The sequence below is a fragment of the Felis catus genome, chromosome E2 (genome assembly GCF_018350175.1).
Source record: "Felis catus isolate Fca126 chromosome E2, F.catus_Fca126_mat1.0, whole genome shotgun sequence".
NCBI lineage: Eukaryota > Metazoa > Chordata > Mammalia > Carnivora > Felidae > Felis > Felis catus.
Window position 1 is genome coordinate 25,337,382 of NC_058382.1, and position 21,088 is coordinate 25,358,469.

General features: G+C 39.7%; 1 protein-coding gene across 3 annotated transcripts in view; it reads right to left on the reverse strand.

Annotated features, from left to right (window-relative positions):
* NETO2 (neuropilin and tolloid like 2) overlaps nucleotides 1–16,105 on the reverse strand; it is a 58,754-nt gene extending 42,649 nt beyond the window's left edge. For 2 of the 3 annotated variants that reach the window (XM_023245021.2, XM_023245020.2), the window contains exons 1-3: nucleotides 15,948–16,105; nucleotides 3,652–3,708; nucleotides 765–905 (exon numbers count right to left, since the gene is read on the reverse strand). In XM_023245021.2, coding sequence (XP_023100789.1) covers nucleotides 765–905; nucleotides 3,652–3,708; nucleotides 15,948–15,981 — 232 coding nt within the window. In that variant the 5' untranslated portion in view covers nucleotides 15,982–16,105. The remainder of the gene's footprint in view (nucleotides 1–764; nucleotides 906–3,651; nucleotides 3,709–15,947) is intronic. The other variant, XM_023245022.2, reaches the window with a different exon arrangement.
* Between the last annotated feature and the right edge of the window lie 4,983 nt (nucleotides 16,106–21,088).

Here is a 21,088-nt window from a genome sequence, read left to right on the forward strand (position 1 = left end):
TATGTATAAAATTCATAATTGATCTTATATTTTATATCAATAGTAGCAATGCTACTTTGTAGAACTGTAGCAATCTTTCCCTTTGGCATATGCTGTTCATTAAATTAGTTAAATGTATTTAATTAAAATTACAGTAGAAAAACTAATGCTGAGTTCATGAGATACAATATACAATGAATAGAAAAACAGAAGAAATGAACTAATGTAACTATGGACATAAGTTTGCATAAAGCATGATAAGAGATGCCAGTAAATTTAAGTCTTAACAGAGAAGTTTCTCATATATACCAACACATCTGGTTGAATTATATTTTAAGAGATTCAGGGGCACCTGGGTGGCGCAGTCGGTTAAGCGTCCGACTTCAGTCAGGTCACGATCTCACGGTCCGTGAGTTCGAGCCCCGCGTCGGGCTCTGGGCTGATGGCTCAAAGCCTGGAGCCTGTTTCCGATTCTGTGTCTCCCTCTCTCTCTGCCCCTCCCCTGTTCATGCTCTGTCTCTCTCTGTCCCAAAAATAAATAAACGTTGAAAAAAAAATTAAAAAAAAAAAAGATTCAAAATTCCTATAAATTTCAATTTTTTAATTGTTAATGTGTTTGTTAATGTGTTCAGTACTCAGAAATATTTATAATTACTAGAGTTTAATTCAAATACATGTTTTTAGATTTTGTTCAAACTGGCTCAAACTGGGCATCTTATCTATGTAACTTAGTTTTACAAAAAAGTAAAAATTCATCCATTAAAAGATAGAAATTGGTCAGATACCTTCCAAAATGTAGATACACTCCTTGTTTGGTGGATAAGAGTCAGGATAATTTGGTGAAGCAAAATGACCTCCATTGCTGGTTCGAACCCAAATGCCACACTGGGTTGCAGGAACATGCTTGATTCCAATATTTTGTCCATCTTAGGGAAAAAATCACATTTAAAACATGAATTACAGCAAAAGAGAATAGTATTCTCTTTTCCCCACAATTTAACTACACATTTGCTCACTAAATGTTACACATATACTGTATATAGTTTTGCAAGAACCACCACTAAGTTTAGCACAAAAAACAACACAGTGAAGTGAGAGAAAGGTAAGATCGTATGCTGTGCTGGTGAGAAGAACTTGCTGCTAGAGGACAAGTTTACCCTGTAGGAGAGCAGGGAAATAAAATGCTTAGATTTTACAAGGGCAAAACCGTGTGGGAGAATCTGATAAATCAGTACAACTCTATAAAATTCAGTTCTGACATAAAAATAAAAATAAAAAGGATCCCAGGGGTTTATCTCTACTATGGTGCCTCTATATTTAGTTTAACACAAAAGCCAAATAGGATCCAAAGATTACAAAGGATTTTGGTTGAAAACTGTAGATTAAACACATGCATTTAGTTCTCTATCCTCAAACTCCACTTAACAGTAAAGGATGTTTTAAGGGCATAAATAAACCTTTAAAGAGGTCTAAACGTAGGTGCAATAACAACTGGCAGTACCTGATATCTCTGGAAGCAGGACAGGGGTTGACAGGTGGTGGTAAAATTGTGCTTTTTAAAAATATGAGGCTTGGGTAAAGGTCTATTTAGAATCAATCTGATTTCTAATACTCTCCCCTACTTCACAAAACCAGGTAGCTGCTACTCTATCACATCAGAAAATGAGGTTATTCCTTTGCTGAAGATAAAAGCAGGGTTACTACATTAGGAAGCATCAGGAACAGCTGATGGTGACAAGACCAACCTGCAAACAAAGAGACTCAGGAATGTTAACACAGTGGATGGCATTCCCAGCCTCTTCCCCTGCTCAACTCCCTTAAAGCTTCTAAGCAGGAAATGGAAAGCTTCCTCTCTAGGGACTCTAAACACTCCAAAGAAATCGAGACCCAAGCAAGAATGCAGACTCAGGAATTCCCCAGTGTTGGGTCACTCACCAGTGAGGGCCACAGTTAACAAGTGTTTCCTACACTTGCAGACAGCTAATGATCAGATTTTAGTGCTCTTCTCATAAATAAGCAGACATTCAGGGATCACCATATTTGAGGAAATCCTCTAATATGAAAAATGAATAAAAAAAAAAGAAAGCAAAGCTGAGGAAACAAAGATGTAAAAAAAAACAAAAAACAAAAACACACACACACACACACACACACACACACACATTTAATCTCCTTAGAGAAAGAGAGTATATCTATAAGAACAAGAATACTTTAAGAATATTTGGAAAACAAAAAGCTTCTAAAAATAAAAGAAATGAAAAATTAATAGAAAGTTTAATGAAGAGAGCTATAAATGGCCTGTGCCCTGTTTCTGTAAATAAAGATCACAATGGAAGACATCCTTTTCCACTCACATGCCTACCATCCATAGCTACTTTCACACTACAAGAGCAAAAGTGTATAGTTGCTTCTGAGACTGTAAGGCTGTAAAGTTTTAAATATTAACTATCTGGCTCTTTAAAGAAAAAGTTTTCCAGTTCCCGGTTTAGAGGATGAAGTTGAAGTCTCAATAGAGACTACTGAGAAGAAAACAGAGTAGAAAGACAGGTGGAAAATAGAAAATAATAACAAAAATACCCCATAACTAAATAGAAGTTTCTTAAAGATAGAATAGAAAAAAATAGAGAAAGATAATTTAAGAAATTAAAGGGCACCAAACTGGCTCAGGCAGTACAGCATGTGATTCTTGATCCTGGGGTTGGGAGTTTGAGTCTCATGGGGGGTACAGAGATTACTTAAAAAAACAAAATCTTAAAAAAAATTTAAACAAGGAAAAAAGGAAATAAAAATTTCCTAAATTAAAAGACAAAATTTTCATATGGATAAAGTTTCATGAGTGACTTAATGTAAATTCTGAATACAGAGGTGACCAGAATTATAACACAATTACACTGAGACAGGTGGTATGGAAGGAAAGTAATAGAACATTTGTATATACTAGGGGGTAGAAAATGCATGAAAGAGCTAAATTCTCATCTTCTGTGGTAGAAAATCATTATCTAATACCTAAGACTGAAATAATTAAGAATTAACAGTATAACATATTATTTAGTAATATGCAGCAAAATTCCAAAAGATTCAGCTAAAATACTGGTTATCTCCATGGAGAAGGAAGTAGAGTAGCATAGGATGGAGGACTGCCTTTTCATCCTTAACTTTTGAATGCTTTGATTTTTGTCACATGTGTGTACAACTTAGAGGAAAATAAAAAGTAAATCAGAAAGTGTATTAAACCCTGCATGAAAATCTGGTTCAAAAATCACACTAGCTTATCTTCTTTCATAAACAAGGACAATCAGAACAGGTTACAGGGCTTTGAATAAGATACTGATGAGAATATTTCACTTGTCTACCCTGAAAAAAGGGATTTTTATTTTTGCTGAGTGATAAGCACAAATCTCATTTAATTTCTGGATATAATCCATAGTGTGCTAGGAACCACTAGTAATGCCAACTTAAAAAATTTATCAATCAGGGCAAGACTTTATGTTGACAATTTAGTTAACTGCAGCTGAACCCAGTTAAATTGAGGCTGATAGGTTGACAGAAAGCCTTAGGTCATTGTAACACCCCAGAGGGACTATGGAAATAGTATTCAAAAGTTGCAATCCCTTCCTATAAGCCATCCCACTGTCCTGGATAAGTGGTAAGTTATCACTGTAAGTACTTTACCTTGGGTCTTTTGGGCCACAGCAATCCCTTCGACTACAAGTATTGTTATTAACAACACTAGAGAAATGACAGAAAAGAAAAGTTAAAAAAGTGAATCCATATTATCTTACTAAATTTTTAAGGAAAATCAGATGATAAAAAAAAGATTAATCAAGCCCTCTCTTTCTTGCTAACATTCATTCTCAAGATTTTTAAGGTCTAAATGTTGTGTTCTGATTTACTATTTCACAGTTAACCCAAGAAAAAACACGGTTGATACTGTACTCATTTACACAAACACTAATAGTGTATGGCATTTACAGCATTTTTCAATTTGTGATAGATTAAAAACACAGTTTTGCAACAAACTTTGTTTGCCCTAATTTATATTTACTATGTAAGTACTGTAAAGTAAATATAGACTATATTGTATACATTTGTTGTACTCCATCTCAAAGGGTTTACATGCATTCTATGGCTGGCTCTGCAACGTATTATACCAAAGTTCAATTAGTGATTGTGAGAGCACTTATAATTAAGATGGAAGTAAGAGGGCAGCAGTCTCCCAGAAATCAATTCAAGATGTTTTATAGCTGCACATAACTATGCTGTGTCCTGTGTTACAAAAGCCGGCATATTTAGAAAATGAAGCTTTAGGCCAACTTCGGCTCAGGTCATGATCTCGCGGTTCGTGAGTTCGAGCCCCACGTCGGGCTCTGTGCTGACAGCTCAGAGCCTGGAGCCTGTTTCAGATTCTGTGTCTCCCTCTCTCTGACCCTCCCCCATTCATGCTCTGTCTCTCTCTGTCTCAAAAATAAATAAACGTTAAAAAAAAAATTAAAAAAAAAAAAAAAGAAAATGAAGCTTTCCCCCCGAGTTGAACATTTCTGAGACCCAGTCACGTTGAATTGTTTTGTGTATGTATGTATTTTGATGATTCTTTTAAACATTTTATTTTTATGAATGGTGCATGGATAGCTTTCTCTGTCCCTTTCAATGTAAAGTTCACTTGCCTCAAAATCTTGTGAACTGGAATTTTTATTATTCATTCAGTCAATAAGCACTTACAGAGTACCTACTGTCAAGGATAGCAGGCACTGAGGATGCACAGATGTTGGGGGAGAAATACAGCAAAATATTTAAGAGTATGGACATTACGAGTTCGGTGGATACAGGCTGAAGTTCAAGTTTTGCTGTATACCAGCTGTGAGGCCTTTTTTTTTTTTTTTTCCTGTGAGGCCTTTTTAACTCAGTTTACTTATTCGTAAAATGGGGATGTTGTACTAGTAGCACTAACCTCAAAAGGCTGTTGTGAAGATTAAATGAGATGATAGCACTGGTGTAGCACTGGTTACATGCTAGGCACTCTGTTACATAAATGATAGACAGGAAACTACCATCCTTGAGTTAGTCTATTGTCAATGACAGTTTACAATACAAGGTGAAAAGAAGTTTAACAGGATTTATACAGAAAGCATAATGGAAGCAGGGATGGGAACCATTCATTTTGCTGAGGGTGAAGAATAAAATGAGGAAAATTTCAGAAACAGATCGTATATTCTATTTGTACCTTACAGTACCTCAACCCAGGATACAGAGAAAGAAACAGCTTAGACAAAACCACGAGTGAGCACTTGCTTATGGCAGGTCAGCAAACTCTGAGTTCTATACAGCAGGATGAGCATGTGGAGGACCAGTGGTGTATCAAGTGACAAACAGAATGAAGTCTGATGTTAAAAATCTTGACAAGCATGCTGAAGAGTTTGGACTTTTGACTATAATGAGAAGTCATTGTGAGTTTTTAAAGTAGAGTGTGACGTTATCATATCTGTGTTTTTGACCAATGATCCTGATGGTTGTGTGAAGGGTAAACTTTTAAAGAGAGGGGAGAAGGGGGTGCCTGGGTGGCTCAGTCGGTTGGGTGGCCGACTACGGCTCAGGTCATGATCTCACGGTCTGTGAGCTGGAGCCCCGCATCGGGCTCTGTACTGACAGCTCAGAGCCTAGAGCCTGCTTCCGATTCTGTGCCTCCCTCTCTCTCTGCCCCTTTCCTGCTTGGTCTCTGTCTCTCTCTCAAAAATAATAAACATTAAAAAAAATTTTAAAAAAGAGAAGGGAGAAGGATATTCAAAATGGAAGCAAAGATGATGAGATCTCTAAGCAGAGCAGTGGTAGTGGAAATGGAAAGGAGGAAAGAATTTATAACATGATTCAGATGTCGAGTTAATTGTAATTGGTGACTTACAGGATGAGAGCAGGGAGAGAGATGGGGGCATTGAATAGGTTGCTAGTTAAGTGACTGGTAGACAGTCACGCAATACCATGTATTGAGTATCTACTTCCCAAGTCACCAAAGTAAAAAGATAATTCTTGCCATTCAGTTGTTTACATCTTAAAATCTAATTGCTTGGCATCTTCATCTTTAGTTTCCTGTATCCTTGCTGACCTTTGTCTCCTCTGTCTTCTGTCAGCACCTTTAATTTCCTCTTCCTTTTCTTTGGTGGCTAGTAGTGTTGAAGACCTCCTGTTATGTAGGACAATCAATCCTCCCTTCAAACTCTTCACAACTCTTCACTGGATCAGAGTTTGAAGAACAGAGAATTGAAACGTGTTTTTTTAAAAACAGAATATGTGTAATCAAAAAGAAAAACCTAGGGTAATATTAGGTATCTGACAATTCAGCAAATAACACATCCATTTGTATCAATTTGTATCTTGTTAGAGGACACTACTTCCCAAGGCTATCATTCAGATGATACACAACTGATCAAAATTTTGTGCTCAGTATACCTTTCCTCCTGAATCACAGACATAACAATTTACTAGTCCTCACATTTATAATTCATGGTATGTAAGTAACACAAAGCCAGGCAGAAAGGGCAAGTAAGGAATCAACAAACTGAATCCAGGAGAGCAAGAGTAAAGCTATGGCATAAGGGATGAACTATGCTAGTTCATTATTACATAATGATCAATAATTTGGCTACATAAAATATGGACTTAAGAATTTTACAGAGTGTGCAACTAAGGCAGATCATTTTAAAAATAAAATTATAAGCCCAAATAAACCTATTATTCTTTTCTACTCTATTCAGAGGGTGGCTCACAATTTTTTTCCTCAAAATCTTTAAAAAAAAATATTCACAACTCAATAAACGAAATAAGCTATGCTACTGAATATAGAAATGATATATAAAGAATACGGTGAATCTGCATAACAATCAGGGATAGAAATATTTAGTGACACAGTTGTGACTACTAATCATTCTAAATTCCATATCATAATAAACATAGTTTCCTCCCAGTTGTATAATAGGATCTTTGCAAATTGCTTATTATAACAAGGCTGGGATATTAAAACAAACTCCATTAATGCCAAACACTGGAATTATTTAACTATAAGAAGCAGTGCCATGCTGCTTTGTTCTGTCTTTAGCCCCAACTATGTGCCACTGTTCCCTTCTTCCTCTTACCAAAAGGATCAATAATTTCTCAAATCCAGACATACCACACACTTCAAATTAAAAGATAATGTACCCAAGAAGGCACTAATTCATTAAGGTAGAAATCCATGCCAAAATAAAAATTCTAAACTCCTTAACCATACAGTTTAATTACATAAAGAAGGGTTTGTGATTTGATGCTTAAAAGAGGGAATGCTCATTATTTATGCCCATACCTCTAGTTCTGGAGTTTAGGCGAGGCCTTGTAATGTGTGTACAGACCTGACTTAAAAATGAAGACTTAAATGATAAAGACAGATGCTATTCAAGGTGTTAAAAACCAGTCCTCAATGCTACTCCTTTTACCTTGAAACACTGTCCTATTAGCTCTATGCAGAGTCTTCTCCCCAGGGCTTTCAGTTTAAAGTTCAGGCCTTACCCTGAACTATAAAAATCAAGATCAAGTTTATTCTTTCCACTGTTACTTAACAGTGGAAACTCTGGCCAATGCAATACTGGAAAGGAGACAAAATTATTATTTATAGATAATGTTACTTAAAACCTAGAAGTCCCAAGAGAATTACTAGGAAATTATTACACCTATTAAAAGAAGAAAGACTAAAACAAACAAACAAGTAAACAAATTTAATACAACGGAGTGACGATAGGTTTTGGATAATAAAACAATGTGAAGGTAACAATTCTTCCCAATAAGTTACATATTTAATGTTTTAATCAAAATCTTAGTTTTCTGGAGGACTTAAAATGTTGCTGATAACTCATCTTAAAAGCTTTTTCATACGGCCCAAGAAAAATTAAAAAATAAAAGACATAAAATACATAAAAATAATATATACTTATTACAAAGCTATAGTAATTCAAAATGTAGTAATGGTATAGGAAGAAACAGATGATCTGTCAACAAACATAACTAGCCCCCACTGTATTACAGGCAGTGGTCAGTCCTTGAGGCTACAGCAATGAAGCAAGCAGCCCTGGTCCTTATTCTCAAGCTTAAAGATAAGAAGATGGAAGAAAAAGCTGAAGATATGAAATAAAATAAATAAATAAAATAAATAAATAAATAAATAAATGTATATATACATACACACACACACCACAATTTATTATATGTATGGTATTTGAAACTCTTGGTGAAATGATTCTGGGATAACTTGTTAATTATTAAAAAAAAAAAGTAGGTCTGTTCCTTCAAGCTAAATAGAAAAATAAACACCATATTGAAAAAACAAAAAGTTGAATTATCTATGTATATTTTTGGGTGGAGAACACCTTCATTTACTAAAGACAAACAAATAAAAATTACAAATAACTGAGAAAAAAAGATTATGCCATAAGAAAAATGTGTCAAAACCAAAAACAATGAAGGACACCTGGGTGGCTCAGTCAGTTGACTGTCTGATTCTTGATTTGGGCTCAGGTCATGATCCTAGGGTCATGGGATTGAGCCCATGGAGTAGAGCCTGCCTAAGATTCTCTCTGTCTCAGTCTCTCTCTCTCCTCCTGTCCCTCTCCCCAGCTTGCATGCATGCTTCTCAAATAAATTTTTTAAAAATGCAAAAATTTAGCCTAATATAAAAAAAGGCAGATTCTATTGTTGGTCAGGATATAGAAAACTGACATACACTGTCACTGGACTGTAAACTGGCATGCCTTTTTGGAGGTTAATCTGGTAATATATACCAGTTTAAAAATGCACAAATCCCACCCAGCAAGTCTACTTCCAGGTGTGAGAACTGAATCAATCATCGGGACAGTAGCGTGCAATGTAAAAGATAATCACCCAGAGAACTTATTAAAACACAGATTTTGGAGTGGGGTGGCGGGGGTGGGTGCCTCCAGAGATTTTGACCCAGTAGGTCTGGGTTGGGGCTTGAGAATTTGCATTTTAACAAGGAAGTCCCCCATTGATGCTAAAAGCTTCTGGCCCTGGGAACATACTTTGCAAACCAACTACTACAATAAGAGAATGATGGTAGACTGTAAGAAATGGAAAGAGGCTGCCCATTTTCTCCATTGGTGATGGCAGGGGCAAGTTTGGGCCAAAATGGATGTGGCAGGGTAGGGGACTAGCAAAAAAGAGTTGATGAGTTGGTTTTGGAAATGTTGCTGAATGCTCTGCTACCTATTCTTATAATGTTCCTATAAATACTTCTTATTTCTGGGCATCTGCACTTGCCATGGATCACCCTTTGCTTCCACTAGAGTACCTTTGCACTGTTTAAGACATGCACTTTCAAAATTAATTTTATCTGATAGCATTCAGATTTTTCACTTCTGTGACTATTTAACAGTTCTCAATCTCTGCCTGGTTTTCTTTTACTGATTTTGCACAGTTTACACAACATAGAATATATTTCTGCCAAGTATACAAACTGTGGAGGTAAGTAGTCAAGGGCTAGAGTGAAGGTTATATCATTACTAGGGATCTTCTATCTTATTCAGTTGTAGATGATTAAAAAAATTTTTTTTTAATTTTTAAAATGTTTATTCATTTTTGAAAGAGAAAGAGCACAAGCAGGGGTGGGGCAGGGAGGGAGGGGGGGGGAACACAGAATCTGAAGCAGGCTCCAGGCTCTGAGCCCAACAAGGGGCTCAAACTCACGAACTGCGAGATCATGACCTGAGCCCAAGTCGGATGCTCAACCGACTGAGCCACCCAGGTGCCCCAGTTGTAGCTGATTTTAATTCCAAGTTCATCTTATGGTCCAATATGTACGCCAGAGTGCCAGTCAGTATATCTTCATTATAGCTACTCACTCCTGTGTCAGCAAAAATGAAGAAATGACACAGGACATTCCTCCTTCCTTTAAAAGACATTTGCCCAGAATCTACAGTGATTTCAAAATAAAAAAAAATTTTTTTTTTAATTTTTTTTTTCAACGTTTATTTATTTTTGGGACAGAGAGAGACAGAGCATGAATGGGGGAGGGGCAGAGAGAGAGGGAGACACAGAATTGGAAACAGGCTCCAGGCTCTGAGCCATCAGCCCAGAGCCTGACGCGGGGCTCGAACTCCCGGACCGCGAGATCGTGACCTGGCTGAAGTCGGACGCTTAACCGACTGCGCCACCCAGGCGCCCCTCAAAATAAAATTTTTAACTGAACAAAAACACCACCACTTTTCCAAAGTTGCACACACATGTAATTGGCCAAACTTAGTCACATGACCACACCTAACCCTATGGAAAGCTGGAAAATCTAGTCTTTCTGTTGGGTGTTCACGGGCTTAATTAAAATTCAGAGAATTACTGAATTATAAAATGGATATTGGGAGACAACTGGTTATTCCTGCCACAGTTCCCTATAATCTATTCTGTACTCAGCAGCCAGTGATCCTTTCAAGACATAAACCAGATCATATCACAGCCTTTCATAAAATCTTCCAATACAGTCCCATTACATTTAGAATAAATCCAATACTCTTTACTCTGACTTCAGAGGTCCTACATGATCTAGCATCTGACCTCCCGATTGCTACCAATGGCTACACAGGCCTTCTTCTCATTACTTCTATACACCAAGCTAATTCTTGCTTTAGGGACTAGTTTATTCCTTTTGCCTGGAATCTCTCTGCATGGCTGGGTTCTTCTGGTCATTCAGGTTTTGTGACTGACTTCTAAAGAAACTCTACATTTTCTCCTTCATCCTACTTTATTATATAAATATTTTAATTACTATTTATATGACTTGGTATTTTCTTGCTTATTATTTGTCTCTTCTTACTAGAAAGAGGAGCATTGTCTGATTCACTGATGCCTCTCTAGTGACTAGAAGACTGGCCCACAATAGCATTCAATAAAAATTAGATGAATACATGAAATGACTAAGCATGATCCTGATTATGTCTTTTCTGTTGACTACAACATAGTACAGAGAGCCCTGCATTAACAAATTAAGCAGCACACATCTTGGTTAACAGTAATCACACAGATGACCCAGCTTCTTTTATTTGAGCATACGTCAGGGACAGGAAAAGAATTGATTTTTTTTTCTTTTCAGATATCTAGTCACTACTCTTACTTTGCTCAAGCTGGCTCAATTTACTTGTTAGTAATTGAGTGTGCCTCTTTCAAATAAGCCTTCTTGTTTTAAGCACTTAAGGTTTGTAGAATCTATCATGAGATGCCATGATGTAAAAACCACCTAACTCTTTACTGCTCTATAATGAGAGCAGAATGGAGTTTGATGAGAGTCCAAATGCTACTTGAGGTAGCAGTAACTTGTTTTCAATAAACTGTGTTCCACAGGATGGAGTACCCAAATGTAATCAAACTCAATTTTACTTATTATTATTAGTTAAGGAAGAAGACGGATTTGGGTGCCTGGGTGGCTCAATTGGTTAAGTGTCTGACTTTGGCTCAGGTCATAACCTCACAGTTCCTGAGTTCGAGCCCCACATTGGACTCCATGCTGACAGCTCAGAGCCTGGAGCTTGCTTCGGATTCTGTGTCTCGCTCTCACTCTCAAAAATTAGTAAACATTAAAACATTTTTTCCAAAAAAAAAAAAAAAGACACAAAGAAGATGGGTCTTGGCAAACTCTGGGATCACTCCAGCCTACATATGCTAATCCCACTGCCAACCACTTTAACAAAGATTAACTGTAGCAGTACTTTCTTTCCTGCAGAATGTGACAACCTCTTTGCTGGCCAAATGCTCTGCAGACAGCAGTTTTGTATCTTCTCATTTTACAGGAGCCTTCTTTAGACATCCACAGCAACTACCATCAAATTTTAACGTGACCAGATCACATTTTAAAGAGTGAGTCTTCTCACACACTAGTGCTGTAATTTCCAACATGCTACTCTAGGCATATTTAAACCAACATGTTTTTTTTTATAATTTTTTTTTCAACGTTTATTTATTTTTGGGACAGAGAGAGACAGAGCATGAACGGGGGAGGGGCAGAGAGAGAGGGAGACACAGAATCGGAAACAGGCTCCAGGCTCTGAGCCATCAGCCCAGAGCCCGACGCAGGGCTCGAACTCCCGGACCGCGAGATCGTGACCTGGCTGAAGTCGGACGCTTAACCGACTGCGCCACGCAGGCGCCCCTAAACCAACATGTTTTAATATCATTTTGCCTAGGAAGAACTGAACTTTCAGATTAGTAAACTGCAATTTTGTGAGTAATATAACAAACACATTAAAAAGTATCAGTTTTGGGGGGCCACTCTGATGAGCCTTTGAGAGGGTGAGGTCCCTCACCAATTAGAGCAACCTTGCTCTTATCTATTGTCTTTGTTTAGTTTTTAAGTACCTCCTCATAAGGGTTCCTTTGAGGTAGCTCTCCTGTTAACCTAAGTTTGGAAACCAGTGGGCTGGATAACATCTTTGGTTCCCCTTTCCAACTTGAAGACCATAATAACTGGGATCTCAAAGTGATTCAGGGATACATTTTTTTAAATGTCAACAATTACTGTGCAGGAGCATAATTCAAAAATGAGACTGGAAAAAAAAACTGCAGGAGACTCTGAATAGGTAATAACCAAGAGGAGAACTTGGGATTGTTTTAAAACTTTAGATATGAATTTTACTTACAGTTTATCTTTTTCTATCTTATTCCAAAAAGGACCAAAGGTGGTTTTGGTTTGAATTTGTTTTATAATGCACGTGTGTCTGTATTACAGGGCTGCATGTTTTCTCTAACAGGTGATCATGGTTTCAAAACACAAATACACTGGATTCTAGTTTGAGGATTTACTACAATAAAACCAGTGTTTACTCATACTTTTCAGTTTTCAGCATTAAAACATTTTCTTCAACTCCTGGGGGGAAAAGCTGAAAAGCTAATTTTTAACAAGACTGTGCTTAAAGACTTCACTATTAAAGGGACAGGTTTCCAGTACTGTACTTATTTTGGTATGGTTTACATTTTTGGATGAGGTGTAAGAATGAAAGACAGGAGTTAATTTTTGCCAGTCTAAGATTTTAAAAATACAGTGTTGAGGGATATTTATGATTTTAAAAATATAGCATAGAGGGATATTTATGCTATTACACAATAAATTTAACCTCAGTTTATACAGATTTAAATATAACGGAGTCTAATAGGTTTCTCCAGAAGTGTGCAGAGTGAATAAAACAGTAAAAAAATGGTTTATAATACTAACGCAGTATTTTCATGTGACTATGATGTTTACTTAACTTTGGCAGAAAGTTAAATTTTATAAGACCTGGAGTGATCGCAAACAGTTAAAAGTGAACTATTCAGTAATACCATGTGAAAGATTTAAAAAGCCTAGTACAAGTTATCCTTTTGTTCTCACTGCTGAGAGTAAAACAAAAAGAATCAATGGCATCTTAAAGAAAATTACCTTCCATTTAAAATCTCACACACTCATTATGGATGATTTGTTTTAGTAGAAATTGACCATAATATTCCAAACAAGGCTTTAGGTAGGTAATATCTGTAATTATGCAAATACTAAAGAACTGCCTCTGATAAGAACCTCTTCAGCATTGAAACAATTCACCTCACAGAACACTTAAAGGCTGCTTTTTATGCCTTCATGAACACAGTGAATGGCAGGATTCCAATATTTTTCCAAAAGATAATTAAAAAAATTTTTTTAACGTTCATTTATTTTTGAGAGACAGAGAGACACAGAGTGTGAGTGGGGGAGGGGCAGAGAGAGAAAGACACAGAATCTGAAGAGGCTCCAGGCTCTGAACTGTCAGCACAGAGCCCTACACGGGGCTCGAACTCACAAGCTGTGAGATCATGACCTGAGCTGAAGTCGGACACTTAACCGACTGAGCCACCCAGGCGCCCCTGATAATTTTTTTAATTAAAAATGCCAATTTTTGTGTAGGTAACACACTTACTTGGTTAAAAAAAAAAAATCAAGTGGTACAAATGGGCATACAGTGAAATAGAAGTGTTCCCCTCACTTTGGTCTCTGTCTCCCAGATTCCTTTCTCAGAATCAACTTTTGTTAATTTCTTTAATCTTTCCAGACCAATTTCCCATATTTACAAGAGCGCGTGCACACACACATACACTTTAGCAGACTTAAAAATAGCTTGTTTCATCTCTAGTAAGCCTACAACAACTTAATTTGAATTTTAAAAATACTTCAGCATGTAAAACTAGTGTAGGTTTTAGTGTACTTTAAAAAAGAAAAGCCAGATACTACATTGTTTTCACTGTTAGCTCTGTCATCACCACAGAATCCTTTCCTCAAAGGTGCAACAACTAAATGCTTCATCACAGTGGCCAGAGAGGGCACTGTGTACCAACCACAAAGGCATAGGCAGAAAAGCTGCGAATCCCTTCACCATTCAGGAGGACCAGAGATTCTCTCCTCTCCAGCTCAGTTCCCTCAAGTTCAGCAGGAAGAGCTGTATAACAGGGCTAACTGATTTCTCCCCAAGGAGGCTACCCAGATGGACTGTCATGATGTTGATAACTTTAGAGCAATCAGAACAATGAAGCAAATTTGGATCATGAGGACTATCAGAAATCTTACTGTGCATATGTGATTTATTTTGAAAGAGTAAAAGAGAATCTTAATTTCCAAGGAATGGCTATGTAAATTAGGATTTACAGATAGGAAAACTACATGAAATTAACCTCAGAGTTTTAAATTGTAACATAATAAAGGAATCACTAAGAATTTATGGGGTGACATGAAATAGTCACAAGGTAGAAAGTCCTAGGTTACCTTAGTACAAACTGTATCTGTAAGCATACAGTTGGCTAGTTAAGCATTTTAAATTAAACTGCTCAAATCTCAATTATGAATTTAGGTATGTCTGGAGAGCAGGTAATTTGTCCAATTAAAATTTAAAGCAAAATTAGACTGAATTTTCTAATAAACAAATTTGAGAAAAGTATTAATATGGAATGGGAAAAAACACCCAACATCTGTCACTGTACAAAAATCAGCATACAATAAGCTATATATGACACTGCTAATACAATACCTTAACTCCTTACCCAGTATGAAAAAGAGAATATTTCATAACATTACGAACGTTACAGCTATTCAGTTTTTAATTTAAATCGGTAGAGAAAAAGGGAAGCCCTTTTTTGTGTGTGGTGTTTTCCTCTGACGACTGAAAAAAGGACTTATTCAGTCCGAGTTTCGGAAGCAACTTTGTATCACAATCTTAATTACCTATGTATATAAATTTTAATCTAAAATAACACCTTCAGGAAAATGCAAAGCAGCTACAGCACGTTTGAGAGCTTTGTGCACTTGGCAAGTCCACTGTTTTAATTCCCGGCACAACAAATCAGAAAGAACTACACGACAGCAGCACGGTATTCCGAGGTCCTGGGAAGCGCCCGGGCGCGGCCACGAGCAGAGAGCTCCGGGCCGGGCAGACTCGGGTCGCGGCGCCCGCAGTGGTGCCGCAGCCTCCACGGCCGCAGCAGGTGGGACCCGGGCCGGCCCGCAGGCCGTTCCGCCACCCGCCATCGTGGGGCTTTTGGAGAGCCGCTCCGCGACTCCTCGGCTGGGGCTTTTATTGTTTGTGTGGGACGACTTTCTGTCATTAAATGCTGCAAACAGACCAGTCTTCGCCCCACTTACACGAACCCCACAACTTTGCAAAGCGATGCGAGGAATTTTAAGAAAGAGGCGCGAGGACACAGCTCGGAGGGCCCCGCCGGGCCGCCGCTTCCTGATCTCCCGTTTGTTCCTACCAGTGCCCCCGGAGCCTGTCAGACACACAGAGCGTAGGGGAGAGGCGCTCGGAGAGCAAATCGATCCCGGGCGGGCGCGAGGGCTTGGCGGTCCGCGCGGACCAGACAAAGAGGCGCGTCGGGCGCCCGGCTCCAGGGAGGGACGCGAAGACGCCGGTCTCGGCCCGCAGGGGGCGCCGTCCGCGGCCCCGGGCGCTTACCTTTGAGGACCGCGCAGAGCTGCTCCAGGGCCATATTCCCGAGCGGCCCGGCGCTTCGCGAGGCGCCGAGGCGGCGGCTAGGAGGAGGCGGCGGCGGCGGCCCTCACGGCCCGGTGCGGCGGCAGTCCCGCTCGGTCCCCATCGCCGGCCACCAGGATACCTCCCCGCGGGGCACGGCTCAGGTCCTGCGGCCCGCCATGCTCGAGCACCCCGGCGGGCTCACGCGCTGCCCGAGCCCCCCGACGGGCGGCACCTTCTGCTCCGTGACGCTCCGTCCCATTGACCGCCCCGGAGGCGAGGCGCGCTGGCGAGAGGGACGGCACCGACGCTGACCGCCCTGCCTGCGGCCGCGGCGCGGACCCCTCCGAAGTGGCGGGCGCGGGGAGCCCAGGCTCATTTAAGCGGGGAGCGCGAGCGCCGCGTGCCGGCCGCGCCGCCTGCGCGCATGTGCCCGCCCCCCGCCTCCGCCCGCGTGCCCCTCGCACCCTCCCGGCCAATCGCCTGGCGGGCCCGCCCGCGGCCTCGCGCCCTGGGAGGGCTGAGCGCCGGCGACCGTTGAGCTGGGGGCGGGGCGAGGGGGTGCGGGGCGCCGCCGTCTCGACCCCTTCGGCTGCGAACCGCTGATCCAGAGAGGCCGGCGCTGAGCGAAAGCCCGGCCCATTCCCCGCCGCCGCAGGGCGTCCGGGGTAAGCAGGTCCGAGCCCTCGAGGCCTCTGGCCCCAGGGAGGGAACGGGGAGCTCCGCAGCCTTTCCCCACCTGGCCATCTCCGCGCGCCCTCTCAGATAGAAAGGGGAGCCGACCCCTCGGCCTCTTAGGACTCAGCTCAAGGTCAAAACTCTACCCCAGTTTGCCCCTGCTGGACTATCTGCTTTGGGCAGGGGGCGTGGATCTGGGCGGGGCTCGGGGGCAAGGGGCGCTTGAGGCTCTCACCTTCCCTTAGCGTCAGGTAAATTAACCTGAAGGCCTTGGGGATTATTAACATTTCCTGAGCACTTCCCAGGTTGCCAGGCAGAATGCCAAACACTATGCATATCAACTCTTTTTAATCCTTACACCCAACTCATGCGGTAGGTACTGTTAGAGAGTGGGAATAACGAGGCCAGAAAGGTTAAGTAATTTGTCCAGAGCCACACAGCAAGGGAGAAAGACAGGGTTGTGAACCTGGAAAAGCTGCGGTATTGTCCACTAAGCCATGTTGATGGGGTTGCTCTACTCTGCTGCTAAAAAAATCCAAATTAGCAAACTGTATTAATATATCTTGTTTTATTTTCTCCATAGTAATTGTTATGCTCTGAAATTACCTAGCTCTTCTACTTGTTTTTTTTGTTCATCACCTATTTCCCATTTACCCCTACACCACTAAAATATGAACTGCTTGAGGGCAGGAGGCTACATTCATAGAGACGCTCAACACATGCTTACTGAGTTAACTATGCAGAAAACAATAATAGGTGCTGGGGACTTAAGGCTGTGATTAAGACTCTACTTACCATAATAGAGTATTTGTCCCTGTATGTGACCTCCAGTAGGAACTCCACAAATACTTGTCTAACAAATTATAGTTAAGGACAATGTTAGGCAACCGAAAAAAACTCTTCCAGGATGCCAAGCTCTTTTTCCTTCTGTCCCTCCAAGAAAGGCACAAAAGTAAGTATTCACAAGGTTTGCAAGTAAAAACATATTTAAGAGAAATTAATAGCAAGATATTTGGTCTTTTGCCATGTGCTATGGGAGGTATAAAAGATGTGTATGTTTGGGTTCCCAAGACAAATCACCTACAAATCACAAATCACTTGTGAACCAACTAGTAAATAAAACATTCAAGATCCTTTCCCACAAGTATAAAGTGACATATTGGAAGACTAGGACAGTAGTAAGTGTTAAATTTAAGTCACAGACAAATGTGGACAAAAAGAATTAGGAGGAAGGAGTCCTCTCAACTTCTGGAACAGAATAGGTTTCTTAATGCATAGTTGTTGACTGAAGAAAGAATCAGTGTGTGTGATGTCCTCAGAGAATACTTCATGAAGGAGATGACACACAAAGAATGGAAAGGCTGTGTGTGGATGGCAAGTGGAGAGGAGAGAAGGCAGAAGAGCTTTCAAGTCAGGCAAGGAGCAAGTGTTAGCATTGCATTTGGGGCAAGTGCTGTGTCTGGTAGTAAAGATAGAATATGAAATTCTTGCTTGAATGCTAGGCAGAGGGGTTTGTGCTTGATTCAGGGGCCAGAGGCATAGTTTTTAATAGTGGAGTAATATAGTTCTGGAAAGATTAATCTGGCAGTTCACTGAGGATATAGTGAAAGCAGGGAGGGTATTAGAGCAACTGTAGTGATTTAAAAAGTGTATACATAGTACTCACATTTGGCCTAGTAGCTCTTACTGGTAGTATCATTTTGATGAAACCTAAAAAAGTTTTTTCCTCTAGGATATTGGCTATAGATTGGGGATGTTCATTTTTGGCTCCCTTTAAGACACCTATCTTTTGGCTGTACTAGTATAATTGTCTGTAATACATTTTTCAAGGAATGTGATAAAGCACAATCATAGTTGGGACTACTGTGTGGCCATATGTTAATCAAAAGGAAAGCACTTTGCATATGTCTCAGTTGGAGACTTCTGTATTTGAATTAGTTTCTCTCAGAAGACCACCCAGTAGCACTCAAGTCTGTTTCTAGGTTACCTGCCAATTCCCAGGTGACTGGGGACTCTGCCTTCATTGCATCCTGCCCGATCTTCCAAGGCGTAGATATAACTTCTCCCAACTCCTCACAGAATCATTCCTAGTTTATATATTATTTTTTAAAAAAATGTTTACTTGTTTTTGAGAGAGAGAGTGTGTGAGCAGGGGAGGGGCAGAGAGGAAGGGAGACAAAGGATCCAAAGCAGGCTCCACGCTGCCAGTGCATGGAACTCACGAACCCGTGAGATCGTGACCTGAGCCGAAGTCAGATGTTTAACCACCTGGGCCACCCAGGCACCACTCATTCCTATGGTTTGAGTTGGCTTTTCTCTGACCAGGTTCCCTGTTGCACTTGAATAGTATGTAGCACTGACTTACTATGAAAATGAGTCATAACAAATACATCATTTTATCTCAGTGTATACTGAACAGCTTTTTTTTTTTTTTTTTTTTTTTTTTTTTAGAGAATGAGAGAGAGAGAGCAGGGGCGGGGACACACAGAATCTGAAGCAGGCTCCAGGCCCTGCTGTCAGTACAGAGCCTGATGCGGGGCTTGAATTCATGAATGGTGAGATCATGACCTGAACCAAATTTGGACCCTTAACTGATTGAGCCACCCAGGCACGCCCTGAACAGCTTTTTGTTGTCTCTCTTTTTCACTAGAGTTTGGGAGCTCTAACATCTTATTAAATGATAGCCTAGGAAGGTTGGTGGTTCTGTTTAGAGATTTTTATGGACTGAATGTTTGTTTCCCTTAGAATTCATATGTTGAAGTCCTACTCCCCAGTATGACTATATTTGGAGATGGGACCTCTAAGGTTAAATGAGGAGGGGGCTCTATCTGATCAGATTAGTATCCTTAAAGAAGAGACACCAGGGAGTGATCCCTTCTCCTTTACACTCCAACACAGAGGAAATGACCTGGGAGGACAAAGTGACAAGGTGGCAGGCTACCAGCCAGGAAGAGTTCTCACCAGAAACCCAAATGGCTAGAGCCTTGAAATGGGACTTCTGCCTCCAGAACCAGGAGAAAATAAATGCTGCTAAAGCTACTCAGTGTATGGCATTTTGTTAGGGAAGCCTGAGCAGACTAATACAGAGATATGATTCAGGAAGACAGGAATTTACACATAACCAAGGTGATGTACAGAAACATTTTTTCATACTAAAGTAGCATAGGGGTCTTACACTGCTTTTCATATAATGTGTGGATATGGCAACAATGATGGTGAAATTTAGTGAAAAACAATATCATATAGATGAAGATTTCATTGTAATTATACAACTGTAGGGACAGAAAAGAGGAACTTAAAAAAAATTTTAACCCATTGTATTAGTCTGCTTGGGCTGCCATAACAAAATACCACGTACTGGGTAGCTTAAAAAATAGAAATATATTTTCTCACAGTTCTGGAGACTGGAAGTCTAAGATAAATGTGCACATAGGGTTGGTTTCTGGTAAGTCTTCTCTTCCTGGCCTGCAGACTGCAGACTTCTTGCTGTGGCTTCACATGGCCCTTTCTCTGTGCACTGTAAATGTTTCTTCCAGTTATAAAGACACCTCAGACTGCATTAAGGTCCCACCCTTATGACCTCATATAACTTTAATTACATTCTCAAAAGCCCTTCTCCACCTGTATCACACTGAGGGTTAAAACTTCAACATATGGATTTGGGGGACACAATTCAGTCCATATACTCATATTAGGCACAATTCAGTCCATATACTTATACCTTCATGAACCAAAATTATTCCTTTGTTACCGATTTTGAAGAAGAGCTGCTTCCAGGGAGTCAAAACCAGTTCTTTCAGTAACACTGTCACCTACACTACACTTGTTTCCAAATTTCTACTTTTGTAATTCCAAAGCAAGGAAGTTTTTAAGAAATACTGCCTACCACCAGTACAAAAGTATTTCAACTTTATCAGGAGAATTTCTGATCAACCATTTACTTTCATTTGATTGTGAAAAACTAAAAAAGGTCCTAATGATAGTCCTTAGAATAACATTGCTAACATATATGGTATCATTTTCTTAAAAGCCAAAATCCCATTTTGGAGTATCTATTTACCTTATGCTTAAACCTGTTTATAACAAGCTGAAATGAATGCTGGATTATTTGTACAACATGAAACCATAATTAAACTGTAAAATTCTTTATATAGTTATTTGGTAATGTTTGATAATAGAACTTTCCTATATGTTCAGCTTAAGGACTGAATAATATTTGTGCTGCTTTATATCCTATGCTATTAATGCTAGTGTGATTAGAATGTGTATATATTCAACTATATATTGGTGTTCTTCAATTTTAATTCTTGTAAGGAAGTATCTAAATTATTTTTTATTAACAAAAATCTCAAAACTATTTTTATGCTATAAAATACATAAGATTTATAATGAAACTTATATTTATAGATATGTGATCTACAAAAGGATCTTTGGGAAACTTTTGT